The 19,455-nt window shown below is 37.6% G+C and overlaps 1 protein-coding gene across 4 annotated transcripts; it reads right to left on the reverse strand.

Moving 5' to 3' along the window:
- Positions 1-371: 371 nt before the first annotated feature.
- Positions 372-16,390, reverse strand: LOC128619437 (glucose-6-phosphate 1-dehydrogenase). Of its 4 annotated transcripts, none has more exons than XM_053643616.1 (14): positions 16,257-16,390; positions 15,743-15,849; positions 15,541-15,662; positions 10,442-10,479; positions 8,932-9,040; positions 8,634-8,851; positions 8,346-8,504; positions 8,097-8,222; positions 7,887-7,980; positions 4,905-5,091; positions 4,145-4,380; positions 3,299-3,375; positions 3,082-3,174; positions 372-2,619 (listed from the first exon to the last, which is right to left on the reverse strand). In XM_053643616.1, the coding sequence occupies exons 3-14, from the start codon at positions 15,655-15,657 to the stop codon at positions 2,529-2,531; spliced, it is 1,545 nt and encodes a 514-aa protein (XP_053499591.1). In that variant the 5' UTR covers positions 15,658-15,662; positions 15,743-15,849; positions 16,257-16,390; the 3' UTR covers positions 372-2,528. The 4 variants fall into 4 exon arrangements, with proteins under 4 accessions (XP_053499591.1, XP_053499592.1, XP_053499589.1 ...); XM_053643617.1 differs by having other exon boundaries at positions 15,743-15,791; positions 16,257-16,374; XM_053643614.1 differs by lacking the exon at positions 15,743-15,849 and adding an exon at positions 16,020-16,047 and having other exon boundaries at positions 16,257-16,374.
- Between the last annotated feature and the right edge of the window lie 3,065 nt (positions 16,391-19,455).

A 19,455-nucleotide genomic window follows, 5' to 3' on the forward strand; every position in this document is an offset into this window, starting at 1 on the left:
GTTGGGGGAGTATTTATTATTACGTTTGGGCAATTAAACAGTGTGTAGTGTATTGATTTTTGGAGTTGGGTCATTGGTTTTGAGGTTTGGGGCATAAACAGTGAGGTGCATATTTGTATTGATGTTTGGGGGATTTAGAATTGAGGTGGTATTGTTTTGGTGTCATTAACACAGGGTTTTTATTTTTATTTTTTTAGGGTATGTGCTTTCGGGTATGGGGTATTTTGTACAGTGCAGATCATTTGTTTTTGGGTTTAGGGCATTATTATTGAGGTGGATATTTGTTTTCATGTTTGGGGTATTTCACAATGAGGGGGTGTTTTGTTTTTGCTTTGCAAGCACTGTTTTAAAAAAAAAACAACAGTTCATGATTGCTCCATTGATTAGTCTTTAATAATCCTTAACAAGAAAGTGCTAAATATTTAGGAATTGAAATTGAAAAAAAGAAGAGTTTAAAGACAGATGAACATAAATAGATAAAAGGAGATAACAAAAAAAGCTTAATTTGTAACAGAAATCCAACAATTTTTGTAATATCTCACCAAACAAAAAGTATATATCTATCTATAAGCATATATAAAGTATCTATCTATCTATCTATCTATCAATCTATCCTAATAGAAATGCTTTTAGTGGAAATTGAAATGGCTGAAATCCTCTCCCTTCTCGGCTTATTCAATTTGTTACAGTTTTTAAAAGAACATTTTAATAAGATTGCATTTATTTATTGTCCACTTGTGATTACCATGTACATGTTACTGTTAAACTTGCTTTTCACCAGCAAATTCTCGTCACATAGTACAGTTGTACACAGTGAATACCAGATTTACACAATAATTATACATGAAAAAACAAGTATGTCACTCAATTTCACTCAGACTGGATATATAAGCATATCGAGTCTTGTTATAAACTTGTTATAGTGTATTTATTTAATGAAAGCAGGAATGGAATCTCATGAAGAGCATTTCTAAAACCTTCTTGAGCAAATATGTACCAACTGTTGTTTTTTTAAAAATTTATTTCCATGTTTAAATTTTTTCCCCCACCCCAATAATCAAAATGTAACACATTCCTGAGACATACAGCTCATTATAATGAAATGATCTATATAGAGCTCAACTGACTCTAGGTGTTAAGACAATCAAGTTTTTCAGATATCCATAAAAATACTAAACTTTGAATAACATTGTTTTTTTTTTGTTGTTAAAAAAAATATCACAGGTCAATTTCTGTTTAAGTTGAAAGTTTTTAAGAACATTTATCATCATATTCACTGTAAACTAAAAAAGGTACTGTAATCAAAATAAGTCTTAAGCCTTAGTACTGACATTATTTAATCACAATCACATGACATCATGTACGCAATGTCACAGGGAGCAATGCAAAGCAATAAATTTAGCAAATCTGTTCAATATACACTATATGGCCAAATGTATGTGGATACTCGACATCCATATGTGGTTGTCTAGAACGTCTTTATATGATCCAGATATGCTTTAAGATTTCCTTTCAGTGGAATTAAAGGGCCTAAACCTGTTTCATCAGGACAATGCGCCTGTGTACAAAGTGAGTTCCATAAAGACACAGATTGGTGTGGAAGAACTCGAGTTGCCCGAGCCCCGACCTCAACCCCACTGAACGCATTTGGGATGAACTGGAACGCTGCCTTCTCACTTGACATGAGTGTCCGACCTTACTAATGAATGCGCACAAATCCCCACAGACATGCTCCAAAATCTAATGAAAAGCCTTCTCAGGAGAGTGAAGGTTATTATAAAAGCAAAAAAAAAAAAAAGTGTGGGCGGTGTAGATGCCAACATGTTAATGCTTATGATTTTGGAATATATATGTGTGTGTGTGTGTGTGTGTGTGTGTGTTGTCATGGTCAGGTGTCCACATACTTTTAGCCTTATAGCGTATATACCATCTATCTAAGTATTTATTGAAATCTTTCACATGTATCATATACTAAATGGAACAGACTCATGTCTTATACGTGTGAAAAAGTTTGTGAACATTGCATCCATGACATACAAAAACACTGTACTCTGTAGAAATGCAAATACTGTAGGACATGGTGTACCATTAAAAAGCCTTTACCCACAGAACAATCAAGCCATTAAACAATGAAAAAATAAAATAAAATAAAAGACCACTAACAAAATCAGTATCAGTGATTATGTGGTCTCCTATTTGCCAGCAGTGACATACATTTCTTTATTCAATTACAGATTATAAAAGAGGAAAAAGAGAAAGGAGAGCAAAATGTTAAAAACAGTTGTATAAGCTCACCACCTTCAGAATCTACAGAAGCGCCTTTAAGGACCTTATGGGTACTGGAATGAAATAGAAGGGAATGACAATGGACTCGAATAGGAGTAATTCATTACATTAGACTACATATGACTATTATATGCATACAGTTTCTAAGCCTGATATGAAAAAGTAAATGATTGATATGGTTGGTATCTATAAATTCTTTGGGTCTGCATACAAACCGACCACACGTAAACACTCAACTCTGTTCAGAGTCTGTGAGGATTGATCCATTTGTATGTTCCCTCATAACGAAAGCCCACCTTCTGCGACAATTCATCTGCCTCACGAGGTCCACGGCTGCACGTTAAGAAAAAGAAGAATTAAGAACAGTAATGCCCTGGGGAAAACAAACAACTTGTCCCATTTCAATGATATGTCACAGAGGAAAATATGGCCAGAAGCCTTCATTTTCTTTTTAAGTACACTAAACAGTACTAAATAAGCAATGCATCTGCGTTATGATTTTTCAGCACTGCAAACCCACACACTCTCTCACACACAAAAAAAAGAGAGTTTGACCTCTCATAAAAAGGAGTACATTGACTCCTTCCCTAACAAAAGGAGTCAATGTACTCCTTTTGGTGACACCCTTAAATCTGAAATCTGTGTACAATGCTGAAAAATGAATGCTTCTTTCAATCAACCAAATCAGAAATCTCTTTCAGTGAACATTCTGAGTAGATCACAGTGACCTGCATGCACGCTCTTAGGGTTACCATAACTGCATGAACCAATATACATTTAATAAATAAGGTTTACCTTCCGTATTTATATTTAAGGGGAACGACCTTCTCTTTTTCTATGTGATGAAGAAGTGGGGTGAAGATCCTCCATGCTTCCCTCAATTCATCACTAAAAAGTTAGGGGGAAAAACACTGGTCAAATATAGTGCTCTGAGAGTTTTGCTATAGTGGCAAGCTAGCACATTAATACAGTAGATTTTTAAACGCAATAAGAATTTGAGTAGTAGCCTCACCTGCGCACAAAGTGCATCTGACTGCCACAGAAGACATCCAGAATCAGACGCTCATATGCATCTGGAAGCTTGACATCCTGAACAGAAAGGGTCAGAAAACATCAACACAGCTCTACCTTATGTCGTATTCGCTATGTCATCCAAAAACCCTGATCAAATTGCGACATTCATTGTGTGAGGAAATCACACTTAGCTAGCAAGGTCGTAGACATCTTTACTACGGAGCTTGTAAAACTAGCTCCTTACCCATCTTACCCAATCTGATCTATGCAGAGATAGAGTAAATAAAGTACACTGCTAAATTAAAATGAAATTATAAATTAAACAGACATTTCCACTTCATTTTGGTGAAATATTTATAGTTTCTTAAAGTAAAGCTTTCAAAATATATTACTGATCAAAAGAATTTGGTCAAAACCCTGTTTGTTTGTTTTTTTGTCGTTTTCCAGAATTCAGCTATAGTGACATTTGGCAGGGTTTCCCAGGCCACCACACAAATTAAATTATCTTTATTAAATGATCTTACTTCCCGAGACCAGCAAGCAGGCCAGAATTAATTCATTTTCAACACGAGCTGGCGATGGGCCCTCAACAGAAGGCAAAATGACTGTTAGAGACGCAACGTGGCCATGGTGAGTGACGTGTCAATGTCGAACGATTTGAATCAACTCCAAAATTTAATCAGTTTATCTGCTGTTTACAGAGATAATTCCATATAAATCCTGCAAACAACTCAAAAATGAGGGGTTGAAGAGAATCTCAGCTGGACGACCCGAAAACATAATGCCTCCACCATTAAACGGCAGAGGCATGGAAAACCTACTTGCCAGGACCTCCTTCCCTCACCCTGTATCTGCTACGGTAGGTCAGGTCCAGCTCTGTTTCCTCAGGGCTGAAATAGACTCCAGGCTTCTTGCTCATCATCTTGGCATAGATCGCCTCATTGGGCTGGACACGCACCACCAGCTCATTCCTACGGCACTGTGAATTGAAGATGTCACCTGGTACGTCCGTAAACTGCAACCTCACTTCTGCTTTCCGCTCATTCAGTGCCTTCCCACATCTCAGTATGAATGGAACACCTGGGGTGGGAGGAGATTGTGATCGGAGACGCACAAAAACACACTATAAAATAGCAGCTGTCTCGTCTTCTGGATCACTTACATACTTAGGTTTCTGTGTATTACTTGTTTGGTAGCTTTACACAGTATTATTTTCAGTAATTCTAGCAAATAAAAAGCCTAAGAAAAGATCTATCCTGCTTTCTTTGTTGGCAACTAAGCTATACAAGACAAAAGATGGTACTGAAGTTAGGTAGGTTAGCTGATCAATTAATAGTAATTAAAATGGCACTATTGCATAAAACTAGCTCTTTTTTTTCCCCCCATTTTGTCATATTTACATCCATAAAATATCTGTCACTTTAATACCCAGCATTGATTACAAAAATATTTTACACAGGGTAAGAACTACTACAGTGACCTTATTTCTTACATCACACACATAATTTAGTTTCTACTTTTAGAATTACTGCTTGCTAATCCTGGAGGAGACATTACGATGTACATATGCATCAGCAGTTTATGCAGGTATATTTAATACTTACCATCCCAGCGTTCATTCCTTACATAGAGTACAGCTGTAGCAAACGTAGCCTGTGTAGATCCTTTAGGAACAGTAGGGTCATCTAAGTAGCCCAGCTTAGCATCTCCTTCTCCCTCTGGATCTCCTACATACTGGCCCAAAACCACGTCCGAGAGAGAAATGGGATTGATGCACTTCAGCACCTTTACCTGCAGAGGGAACCAGAGGGAACATGTGATCAGACACCACTGAAAAAAAAACACTCAAGAAAAACTCCTTGCTCCAATTCCATATGGCTAGTCACTAATGTTTAGATATGAGCTGCTTCCTGAAATTTCCATATTTCTGCTTCCTGTAATTTTCATGTAGATACTGTTGATGGGCAGATTTGAAACCATATTAGCATATTAGTGCTTACATACAGTGTTGACATTATTTATACACGTTTCATCAACAATGCTGACAAAAAAAAACAACAACTCATGAGCTCATCTTCGTGTTACAGATGATTACAGACAGAAATCCAAAGCCTTTTTATAGTCGAAAATTTTGTACAGTTCTTGTACTATCATTCTTTTTAAGAGACTTATCGATTCTATTTTTTAAATGGCCTTGACTATACACCTATGCCGGTTTTCCATGCTGTATGTGAAAATGCTTTTTGCATCATATGAAGTGACATTTTCTGCAGTAGAGAACTCGAATTGGTCATGCCGCGCTACACACTGGGTTGTGCACGTTGTTTTGGCTTGTGCCGTGCTTCCTAGCAATGTGTGGTCTAGCGAACAGGCTTGGGGAGTAAAGGAATACATGTAACAGCGGTACGTAATCAGGATACAAAAAAAGTGGTAACTGTAATCTGTTACAGTTATGTCAAAAATTAAATAATCAGACTACAGGTACATTTTGTAAATATAAATATAAATATAAATATATATATATATATATATATATATATATATATATATATATATATATATATATATATAAAATAAAAAAAATGGGAATAGTGTTCGGATTACAATTTTTTACATTTAAAACGAAAGAAATTAATCTTTTGACATAACACAATATACACAGCTGCTTGATTATAGTTCTCTCTTGCCAGTCGTGACTCACGTGAGCAACCTCCTGGTGCATGCGCAAATAAATTTTGCACAAAGTGAATTTGGTAGAAAGAAACAAATTGTTCTCTGAAATGCTTTTGTGGTATAATGTTACTCACATCAGGGACAGGGATTTTATTATTTTTTAAATGGTTTCTCTCTTCAAACAAATCCAAATATTGGAATTGTTTTTAAGCTATGAAATAAGTTCTAAATAAAAGTATTTTAGATCATATTGCTTTTCTCTTGACTTTATTTACATACGTGACCTTGAAGTCATCCAAAAATAATCAGATTACATTACTTTCATATTGTGATACTTGGATTACATTACTTATTACTATTTATGAAGGAATTTGTAACTGTATCGGAATACATTTTTAAAGTAACCCTCCCAACCCTGCTAGCGAACCACACAGGTAATTGGTCAGCACTGTGCAGTTTTGCAGGGTAGTGCAGTTTTGTCATCTTGAGTTGTTCTGATCAGGTAGCATTGTTGCTACCCAATTTGAACTGCATCTGTCTGAACGGCTTTAGGGTCCACATACTTCCATATTACTGATGGTAAACAAATCACTGATTGTTTGATCACACGAACATATTTTTTTCTTTTATTATACATTGCACCGTCTTAACCACAGCACTGGATGATGAAATGTGTAGTGAAACGTGTTCTACAGAAATTAAACATTCATAACATGTTTATGCATCTTATGCTGGATTTTCACATTATGCCAATTGCTAGTGCGGCTGCCGCATTAGTATGAGTGGGGAACTAAGGAAACGTCGGATCACACACTCCACTCACTGGCCAGAGGAATCATTTGAGCCAATCGTTTGGATTTTCTGTTTTACATATTCATGCACTGTGCATGTTCTCCCCATGTCCATGTGGGTTTCCCTCCAGGTTCTCCAGTTTCCTCCAGCTTCCCAAAAAACATGCCAGTATATGAATAGCCTCTAAATTGCCCCAGGTATGAACGAACGTGTGAATGTGTGTGTACATGGTACCCTTTGACAGACTAGTGTCCCATTCGGGGTGTGTTCACAGTTCAGTCCCAGTGTTACTGGAATAGACTCAGAAACCACATCAGCTGAGACCAGGATAACTTGAAGATGAATGATGCTATAATTCTTCTACTAGAATACTTAAATTATAATACTACTATGATGTTTTGATCAGTAATTGCTCTTCTTTGCCCAACCATGTCTGAAATTGTCTAAAAATTCTCTCACTCTACTTCTATATAATAAAATGACATTTGATTAAATCTATTTAAAAACACTGTAAAAATCAGCAAGGTACTACAGATAACTAAGAATCCCTGTAAGAATCCTTGAATGTCATTGTGGTTGTTTATCTGTGCTTCAATAAGAAGATTACTTTCCATTTATCCTGAGAACTGACTTTCTCTGTTTTTCCAACATGCGTCTCACCATTCACACAAATGAACAGCTCAGACGTTGGAAAGAGCTTCCCATGGAAGCATTGTAATTAAATTACACCGCAAAAGCAACACCATCGCCCGCTCAACGATCACCTAAAGGAGTTGACTCCTTTAGTAGTTTGCGACTAACACGCCACTACTTCGTGTTAGGTGTTTCTAGGGTCAGGGTTTCCAGATGCAGTTGCACAAGTGACCAGTAGATGTCGCTAATGTGAACCAGTGCTGCAAACTCGATGCTCCACAAAGCTTCAAATACTTTGCTTCCCCCATCGCTAAACTTCCGCCATTCGTAAAACCACACAGTATTAGGATTGCATTTTATTACTAGAATTGAGATGAAAATTTACCGCATCAGGCTGTTCTTTAAAAAGATGAAAAAACAGATTGTCCAAATAAAATTGTACAGACCAGTAGAGTAGTGTTGCGTTCATTAGATGGCAGGATCATTACCTTCTCATCTCTTACATCATCTGAGCTGGTGGAGGCAGGTTTCTCCATGGCAATCAGAGACAACATCTGCAGAAGGTGATTCTGCATGACATCGCTGAACATGGGTGAGAAGGAATCAGAATATTCAAAATCGCAAATGCAAAATCATGCAACTTAAAAGAAGTACAACACTATGTGCTGATCCGCTCCGATTCATCCGATTCATCTTACCGGATGATGCCAAAATCATCAAAGTAGCCACCTCTGCCCTGGGTCCCAAAGGGCTCTTTAAAGGTCAGAACCACACAGGCAACACTGTCCCGGTTCCATATGGGCCCAAATATTCTATTTCCGAACCTGGAAATATTCGATATGTTTACATGAGTACAGCAACAGCCATCTGTTTGCTTAAGACACAAAGATACAAAACAGTGAAGAATACAGTAGGATTTATAAGAACAGGAAGCTGAATAGACTTACCTTAGGACCATGAGGTTCTGTACCATCTCCTTGCCAAGGTAATGGTCTATGCGGTAGATTTGGTCCTCAGTAAAGAGAGAGGAAAGATGATTGGACAGCTCCTCTGAGCTCTGCAGGTCACGGCCAAATGGCTTTTCAACAATCACTCGGTTCCACCCCCTTCAAGTCATACAACATACTTTGTCATTCTCAAACCATCTACTTTAAAACAGTAGAAATCACAAAACAGCTTTAAGCATTTCTAAATGAATGTAGAAGCAAACCAAATAAAAGCTCACTGCTCCTCACTTGGTGCTAAGACACTGGTGTTGGATGTTCTTGGTGACATCATGGTAAATGCTGGGTGGCAGGGCCAGGTAGAAGAGGCGGTTGGCCTCTGCACCACCAGGCAGAGACAACAGGTGAGAATGCAGCTTGGAGAAGGCAGCCTCATCATCATACTTCCCACTTATATAGGAGTTACGGCTGAAGAAGGTAGAGAGACGGTCTGCTTCAGTGTCTGCCACCTGAGGAAGGGTATTCGGAGGAACTTTAGTGTACATACACACACACACACGCACAAAAACAAACACACAAGATAGACTACCTTCATGTGTGGCAGACAGGCTTTCCGGATGGCATCCACAGTCAGTTCAGAGCGGGCAAAGCCGACAAAGAAGGTCTGTTCAGGAAGAAGACCATCCCTGAATAACCACCTGAGAAAGAAGACGATATAAAGACAGTATTTCAATGTTTGTTCTGTGACAGACATAGCAAATCCGTACACGCACACTCTATATACTGTTTAATAAGCAGAAATAGTCTTATCCTGCTGTGCACTGTCCTCACAGACCTGCTGAGTGAGTTTACAAGCTGTGTATCTCAAAAGCAAGGCCTTGTTGAATGTGAACAGTACTGTGCGAAAGTCTTAGACATCCTTTTTTTTTTTTTAGTACAAACTTTGTTATAGATTTTTATTTTATGACTGCTACATTATCGAGTCAGTACAAAAACATTTTAGATTTCCAGACGCTAGTTTTCCAGCACAAAATGAAACGTTACAGAAAAATGTTAGTCATGTCAGTAAAGAAAGCAGTACATTACGCAAGAGACCACTTTTCAGACGACAAAAAAAAAAAAAAATATGAAGGCTGATGAGATTTGATGGAAAAATAAGAAGCAAGTGCGATAGTGAAAGTATCCAGGAGAACTATTGCTAGTCTGCAAGAGGCTCCGTAAAACTTACAGCTCATTTCCTTATAAAATGGAACAAACTGTACCTGAGACTACTAATTTATTTAAAGCAAAGGGTCATCACCCTGACTCTGACTCATACTGACTCTGTTTCATTTATTACTGTTTACTCCCCTTTTTAGTATTTTTTTTTAAGGTAGAAACAGATCATTTCACTAATTTTAAAGGCATCTTTACGCTACAGCATTTCTTTGCATGTACCTAATTGTACTGTATATACACAGTCAGGCCCATAAACATTTTGGACATTGGCAAAGTTATTTTAGCTATCCACCATAATATATTGGAGTTGTTTCATTTTTGAGAGAATTTCCATCCAAATTGTGTGAATGGTGTAGGAATTACAGCACTTTTTATATGCTGCCACAGTTCTTCTGAAACTCTCTGATCAACAAGGCCTATCTTCCCACAGAACTGCTGCTCACAGGATGTTTTTTGTTTTTCCACACCATTCTGTGTAACTCTAGAGAAGTTTGAGTTAAAGTTTGTGCATGAATATCCAAGGAGATCGGCCGTTTCTGAAACGCTCAAACCAGTCCGTCTGGCACCAACAACCATGACGTGGTCACAGAGATCACACTTTCCTCATTCTGATGACTGATGTGAACATTACATGAAGCTCTCGACCTGTATCGGCTTGATTTTATGCATTGTGCAGCTGCCACATGTTTGCCTGAACTGACATCTGCATGAATGAGCAGGTGTAAGTGTCCCTAATAAAGTGGATGGTGAGTGTATATATAGAAACATCCTGTGCACTGTAACTCTTGCCTGCATCAGTGAACTTGGTCAAAATTGCTCTTATGTACTCTGATACTGTCTAATGTCAGCACAATCAGTATGTTACATCACAACTTTCTTACCATAGAGTTGGATAAATCTTCTTTTTGGCCAGATCTCCCTAGAAACAAGAAACAAGAGAAGAATATGTGAATATTTGTGTACACACAGCGTATTATGCATGCAGTGGTATAAGAATCAACACTATAAGGGCAGATGTTAAGTATAATATGTGTGGTGACTTTTTTGGCTGAATTTTGGAGAGCAGAAAATGATGGGAAATTGGGGGTTTTGAGCAGAATCAAGTCTTTCTGCCATTAATATACATCTGTACTTTAAGAAAATAAATATATTTTACCAACACCGTGTGGCAAATCTCTAACCTTGCCTGCAAAAGTCATGTTGGGTTAGGAGCAGGTTTAACAGCATTAACATTACTGGCGAAGTACGGTTTTGTCATGATTTGATCAGGTGTGTGAACAGTTCCATGCTATAGTGAAATAGACATAAGCCTATTCCAAGGACAATAGCTAGGACTTGTCTGCACAACACACGCACACACCCAGCGGACATTCCTGTTAATATCCCCATATTATCCTGCATTTATAAACATTTATTATATACATGTTAGCTTTTACACTACAACTACCTCAGCTCGATGTTGCACAGCAAGACCAATTCCATATTATTATCTTTCCTGTGGTTCAGGAACCTGTGGGATTAAATACTTATGCAAGCAGTATTTTTCAGGTTTTGAATTTCAGATTTCAAATTTGATTCTTTTAAATACTTTGTGAGCAAAAATAAGTTTAATAAATTTACAGACAGGAATAATATGTACAATTATCATTTGTTATTCAGATAAATCTGATCAATTACAGTGGGGGTTGAAGACTGTATATTTTTTATTGGCATAGACATGAGTCAAAATAACTTATAGTTCAATCTACGACAAAGTCATAGATTTTATTTCAGCTGTGTGAGCTTTGCTTTTTATGGAGTTTTCTGGCCAACACCAACTGCGAATCAGCCGTGCTGTTCACGCACTCGGTACTTTACGGATTATTAGCATTCATCTACATATGAAGAAAATATGCCATTCCAAAACCTTTGTAAATCAGGTGGATTTCTTTTTGCTTGTTTAGGCTTATGCAAACATTTCCGCATAATTTGAGTAAGAGACTGATAAACGAGGTGCAGTGTTTGCATGCATTCCTGCTCGCTTTGAACATCGGCTAATTTAAGCACGATCATACGGATACTAAATATAAATAATAAAACCGTAAAATTCATCTGAAGCTGGCAGTAGTGTATACATGTAGTACTGTTATTAATTGCAGATACATGAGACCAGAGACAGTTGAAAGTTTCAAAAGTTCCTCTTGGGTAACAATCAGGCCTCAATTTGGAGTTAGACAATCTGTAACCTTACTGCAATACACATAGCAACATATGAACTTCTGTTTTACAAACCTCCTTGGCAAGTCATCTAGTTTCTATTATAACGGCTAAGGTAAGGTGTGATAAGTCAGATACGTTCTATTCAAGATGCATGCAATCAGATTAGACTGCTTACACAGAAAATTACACCTTAATAACACAGTATAATATAGTCATAAAGCAAATAAAATGCTCCTTCATGGAAGAATAGCACTAATAGGCTAAAATACAGCGGAGTGACACTAACGCAAAGTGACAAAGCTTTGACATTATAACACACTTTATAATCCTTTGCCTTTATAACAAAGTTATAAACAACAGTTCTTTGCTGAGTTAGGAGCGAGCAAATTGGTCATGATATGTGGCATAGTTACAGTTGAGTTAACAGATACAGAGGTGTTTATTAGAGTTCACTTGTTAACAAGGATTACTTTACTGACTCTGGTGTGTGTGCTCCAGCATTTTATCTTCGTGTAGCTTTTAATACATGATTTTATTTGATTTATTTGGTGCAATCAAAGAAATGTTGATGTAGCTCACATGGTAACCAGTTAAGTTTAAGGAAGGAAAAGGAAACCAGTGGCACAATACCTGAGTGAATGGCACTGTGAAACAAGAAAGAACCTCAGCAAAGAGCAAAAACATGTAGAGAAGTGGACGAGATAAAGAGTATATAAGTACATATTGGCATTACAGGAGATAAAGTAATGCATGCAGGTATGCATGTACAAGAAAGTAGCTGAGCTAATGAATTCTGGATCAATTCCAGAATATTCAGATTTAGCAAAAAGACCAGAAAATAATAAATCCACCCAAGAAGTGCATTAACGACAAATTCTGCATATAACTCAAACAATACCAGTTTCTTCGATTGATTAGGTTATGCTGAAGCACCCTGAACACACTTTCATCACCTGCTTATAATAAAGACCTGCACTTAAGTGGCTTGTGAGATGCTCAAACATGCACACAACTCATTCTCCTCTTTATCTCCTATATCTCCTTTAACTCCTGTATTTTTAATCAGGATTTAAAAATATAGCTAAATAAATTACTGATAAATATTTATTTATGAGCAAAGAAGGCTGTGAAAATCTGTCTTTAATGTTTAACCTTTTGATCTTTTCTTCAAGATATTCACAAAAATACTCTGCTCTCATGATATCAAACAATTGCAAACAAAACAACAACAAAAATTTGTTAAATGTAGGTGTGCAACAATTATTGGCACCCTTTTAGTCAATACTTTGTGCTACCTCCCTTTGCCAAGATAACAGCTCTGAGTCTGCTTCTATAATGCCTGATGAGGTTGGAGAATACATGGCGAGGGATCTGAGACCGTTCCTCCATACAGAATCTCTCCAGATCCTTCAAATTTCAAGGTCCACGCTGGTGGACTCTCCTCTTCAGTTCACCCCACAGGTTTTTGATGGGTTTCCAGTCAGGGGACTGGGATGGCCATGACAGGACCTTGATTTTTTGGTCAGTAAACCATTTGCGTTGATTTTGATGTACGTTTTGGATCACTGTCCTGCTGGAAGATCCAACCTCGGCCCATTTTAAGCTTTGTGGCAGAAGCACTCAGGTTTTCATTTAATATCTGTTGATATTTGATAGAGTTCATGATGCCATGTATCCCAACAAAATGTCCAGGTCCTTTTTGTGATTTCTTTTTTTAACAAAAGATCAAAAGGTTAAACAATAAAGATAATTTTTCAAAGCCTTCTTGCTCATATTTAACAAGGGTGCCTATATTAGTAGGAGTGCTACTTCTGGTCGGCACCATTTAATGTTATTGGCCATTAAGTAGTAATGAAAACAAAGACAGAATTACATTTTATGATACAGTTTTAAGCCAAATATGAAACAAATATAAACCAAATAATTAGGTAAAGAATACTCAACAAACAAGAGCTGTGTTAACAAGTAATATTTACTGACCAATATCAGGTAGACTTTTTACTTGATTAAATGTAGGTATACTTTACTCAAAACACAGGGTTAAATCTACACAAACAAACTGAGTGCAAATTGGTGCCTCAGTTTTCTTTGATTTTTTTTTTAAAAAGTCCAATTTAAAAAATATAATAGGCTAGTATTTAAAATTGTCCCGGACAGACAAAGCTCTTTGTGTAGCCCAAACAGGATCCTGTTGGCAGCTGTCCCTTTACACTCATCTCTCCATCTGAGGTAATGCTGTCTACCAACATGCTGGCCAGGTACCTGTATAGTCGTGGCATAGAGTTATCAGCACAGAAACTTGTGAAAGCCTGTGTGGCATTGCACAATGTCAACAGTTTGGTAAGCAGTCAAAGGGCCTGCTGAAGGCCATTATTCCAAAGGTGTTTAAATTACTCATCTGGCTGTCTAACCTGCCCAGTGATAATTGTAAATGCTTTTCTCCAAATCTGAGGTCTGAACCTACTGAAGAAAGACTAATATCAATGTATGTAACCCATGTTCGTGTAGGCTTATACACTCTATGTGTCTATATTATTCTATATTGATGGACTCAGAGGAGATCCCTTCTATCTGATATATGGCTGGATACTGTGAAGAAGCTTGTTATATTTTGCAGAAGTCAGTCTGAAATCCTCAAGGTATCTGTTCATCTAACCCATGCGAAAGTATACTCTCTGTCTCTTTACCAAATTGTCTCTACATTATCTTGTCTTCACCAAATTGTTTTTATTTTCCGTTTAAACCATCTTAATTACAGCTGTTTCATTATTAAAGCACAAATTTTATTAACTTTATATACCTTGTTTCATTTATTTATGTATGTGTTTTATTTATTTGTCACATTAGGGTTTTGTCTAGACAGTAGGACAGATAATGTCCAGTTGGTGTTTGTTTAAGCATTAAGTCACATGTCCACGTGTCTGGGCACAGTGCCACACCTAAGATTACCAACGATACAGTTACCTAGATACCTGACCTTCCTTCTTCCTAGCAGGAAAAAGCGCTGACTGGGAATGATGCTGCACAAGCAGACTCTATAGCACCACGCCTATTAGGAAAAGGGAGGGTCCTCTTTTCCCTCCACAATAAATGTTCATTTTGCTGCACTTATATTTTACGGATTACAGAAATTAATAAAGAAACGAGTAACGTTGCTTTATTGAAATATTAGCAGTATGTAGGCTAGCAGTTATGGGTTTTTCCAGGTTTTGTGGTTTAGTTATTACAATGATTAAAAAAAAAACAAAGATGTCTGTTTCGAATATATATGCCTGATAAAAAAAAAACGTTTGGCGAATCAGTGGCCTGTTTTAATATCTGACCAATGAGCATTCAATGCCATGACTGGTCCCCCTGCTGAACCACTCCTCTGTGTAACTCAACCCTTCTGTACTGAATGAGGAAATATGAGTCTTACAAGTCTTTCTTTTCATCTGTTGCATAATTGGACCTCTACTTCCCTCTAAACGACAGAGTACAAAAAAAAAATCTAGCTCTAAATCAGAATCAGTGACATTTATTTATTTATTTATTTATTTATTTATTTTAAATAAGAGCAAGTAGATGGTCTGAGGTGTGGAAATGGACTGGGGAAATGATCCAAAGTGATGTTTTGTCACATTCTGACCAAGTGTAAGAGGGCAACAAGCTCCATAAATGAATGAAAATATACCTAGGATCACATTAACCCTCTATTCAGATACAACTGTAAAACTGTACTCGGGACATCCACACTGGAAAGGTCACGTTCACTCTTTTTCACTCATAAATACTAACTTACAGATGCGCCCAAAATGATGAAGATATGGACATCGGACTGGTGAAATTCTTTATCCTCATACAGCTCTTTCCTCAGCTGCCCGAACACTTCGGAGCGAGACAGGGGCAGGGTGCTCATCTTCTCTGCAAAAGGCATTAGAAGATTAGTGCTCATCTTTCGTTCCTGTTTCCAACTTCTGCTATGATTTGGGCTCATCCATTACCCAGTTAACTGAACTTCTTTCAGTTGTGAGAGAGTTTGCATGCACAAATCTTGAGAGATTGGAGAAGCCAGAAAAGCAGACTTGTTTAATGTGGGGGGACAGACAAACTGGCAGAAGGGAAGGAGAGTCATGAAAAACAGTCCAGATCTGTACAAAAAGCAACAGGTATACTGTAGTAATCTAGAAAACCCAATGCCATTTGAAATCACTGTTTTAAAGAGATAAGAGAAGGCATCAACACATGTTAACGATTTTTAACACTCAGCTGCTTCCTTACCCATGCTAGTTCTTTAGTTATGCAACTTCTGTTAAGGTAAAACACACTCAATTTAATCACCAATAGAGGTTGTTGGTTTGGTTTGACATTTAATACACACCATACAACAACAAAAAATCTTTCATACCTGAATTTTACATAAACACACGGGATTCTACAAGTTGAGCCGTGTATTTAAATGAGAGACATTTACCCAGACTATATGATTAAAACAGATATATATAATTAACTACTTACATTTACGCCTTCACAGATAAAACTCTACGGTGATACAGGAGGCGGAAACAGAACCACACTCGCAGACAAAACTAATAATTCCCCTCCACTGTCAACCGAACATAAAAACAAAAAAACCCGGAAGTCAAGCCCAGGCACCATACAACCGTGAGCCAATGAAATTGTTCTGAGGGCGTGGTCAGGGCCGAGCTCGCCCTGTGCTGGGGTCAGTGCTGCCAGCTTAAAGGGATTCATTTTAGACGCACGCGAGCGTCAAGGCAAATGCAAATTAGCTATGACGCCATGAAACGATAAATCCAAACGATTGGCTCGTATGATTCGTCGGACCAATAGGGTGGTGGCGCGCGTGGAACATTTTTTTTTTTTTTTTAATTCCCCCTCCTCGCACAACTTTTAGTTCCTAACGGCTTTTAGTTCCGATATACTTCCTGACTCGGAAAAATTTATAAAAACATAAAGCAGAGATTTCATCTTATCCTGTCATATATATATACAACCTCTCATTAAATGTCTATAGAGACATTACGAAGAAAAAAAGGTCGAAAGAAAACAGCAAAGCTCATTGGTGTGTCTGGAGAGTGTGTAGCTAGTACAGTTAGCTTGTGCTGCTAATAGAGAATTCGGATACGCCTGGCACGTGCATCAAATAACTGAACCCCTCCCCCCAACACACACATGCAATTTATTAAAATATTAAACTTAATTTCAAGTACATTGTAAAGACTAATAAATTGTTTCCTGTATTAAGCCATGTTTCTAGGGTACATTTTGGCCAAGTCCTTCTCATCGAAGCCTACATAGTTAATTTTGTCCATCCATCCATCTTCTACAGCTTACTCCTTTTCAGGGTCGCGGGGGAACCTGGAGCCTATCCCAGGGAGCATCGGGCACCAGGCGGGGTACACCCTGGACAGGGTGCCAATCCATCGCAGGGCACAATCACATACACACTCACACACCCTTTCACACACTACAGACACTTTAGACACGCCAATCACTCTAACATGCATGTCTTTGGACTGGGGAGGAAACCGGAGTACCCGGAGGAAACCCCCGCAGCACGAGGAGAACATGCAAACTCCGCGCACACAGGGTCATGGCGGGAATTGAACCCCCGACCCTGGAGGTGTGAGGTGAACGCGAGTTAATTTTGTGTCAAATAAAATAATAAAATCCACAAGCAAACTTTAAAAATATTTAAAATGTAATGTAAATGTCATTTAATTAGAATTATTCTGTATACCGCTATTTATATTTTCAGTTGGAACATTACTTAACTCGGGCAGTCACGACTCAAAGCTGTAAAATACTTTCTTGACAACAGTACAATCAATATATCTGTTAAAATTATACACTACTGTTTAGCATTTTACATTTTAATGAATAATGCTGTACTCTCCAGTTTGAGTTATCTAAAGTCTCTAATCCTACATTCACACTAATGAGTGATGTCGCTTTGTGTCACTTGTAGTCAGTGATTATATTTGAGTGGACAACATGCCATTGAAGCCTTTTTGGAGTTGGGGTCACCATCTTGTAAAAACTGGATCCAGAGTCAAAAAATAAATAAAGAGCACTTTGGGTAATTCCAGGTGTAAAGTACAGTATTATTTATTAACATGTAGAATTCTAAACTGTAGTCATATAACTTTCACAGGTATATTGATTTTTACATAAATATAACTGCAAGCGGCAATCTGCAGGGTTCAAACTAAACTGTTCTTGAGGATTTCATTTTTCTTTTTGCATGCATAAATTATAGGGGATACAAGCTTCTGTATTGACTACACAAATGAGATACTGTATATCAGATCATGCTTTATGTTGTTAGAAAAAAGAACTCAGTTTTTAATAATTAAATTATTAGTAGTACTAATAATTAATTAAATTATTAATAATTAATAGTTAGGGTGGACGGTGGCTTAGTAGTTAGCATGTTCACCTCTTACCACCAGGGTTGGGGGTTCGACTCCTGCCACGGCCGTGTGCAGAATTTGCATGTTCTCCCTGTGCTGCAGGGGTTTCCTCCGGGTACTCCAGTTTCCTCACCCAGTCCAAATAAATGCATTGTAGGCTATTCGGCGTGTGCAAAGTGTCCGTAGTGTACGAATGGGTGTGTGAATATGTATGAGATTGTGCGCTGTGATGGATTGGCACCCTGTCCAGAGTGAACCTCACCTTGTGCCCCATGCTGCCTGGGATAGGCTCCAGGTTCCCCTCAACCCAGTAGGATAAGCGGTATTGAAAATGGATGGATGGATAATTAATAGTTATTCATCAGAACCCAGTTATTAATAAGACTGCATACAGCGGCTTTCTAAACACGTTATTTTGTTACTCAAATCATCTGCTTACTTGCTGTTTTAAAGCATTCTTAACAACTTAGTTTAGAGGACAATTAGTTTAATAAATCCACTCACTGCATACATCATACTATAACCATTAGTCAAGTAATCTTAAGAGAAAGTGGAAGAATTATGCTAAGAAAATAAGATAAATAAGATAAATGCATATGTACAATAGTACTATTTTAGACTTCAGCTAAAAGTCCCCTAAATGAGCTGCACAGCTTCCTTAGATTTCTGCCCCACTGCAGAATTTCTACTTCCTTTGAAATACACCCTTTTCATAAATAACCACATAATAAAGACACCTGAGAGACATTTGGGTCTAGGATTGAGTAGAAGAGCATTATATAAAGCTGAACATCCACCCACCAGGATGTTTTGGGGAAGTGGGAGGAAGCTATTGAACACATGCAGACAGGAGGACATTTATTAAATTTATATTATATTATATTATATTATATTATATTATAATATAATATAATATAATATAATATATATATATATATATATATATATATACACACACACACACACACACACACACACACACACACAAACAAACACACACATACATACACAAACAAACACACACAGGCAGTAACCCAAGCTCAGGTTCAAACCCAGGATCCTGGAGCTGCGAGGTGGGTGTATTCCTGGGATTCACTGCAATCCTAACCAGGATGAAGCTGTTACTGCAGTTGAATGAATGAGCTTTTCCATACACAAAACAAAGCATTGGTCTGTTGAAGAGCTGCAAAAGAAAAAGTAAAAGAAAAGCTTACAGTGCATGATGCCATGGTCACATGGGTGCACTCTGAAGATATTACAATTACTGACTGTAGCCCAGCAAC

The sequence above is a fragment of the Ictalurus furcatus genome, chromosome 15 (genome assembly GCF_023375685.1).
Source record: "Ictalurus furcatus strain D&B chromosome 15, Billie_1.0, whole genome shotgun sequence".
Taxonomy (NCBI): Eukaryota; Metazoa; Chordata; class Actinopteri; order Siluriformes; family Ictaluridae; genus Ictalurus; species Ictalurus furcatus.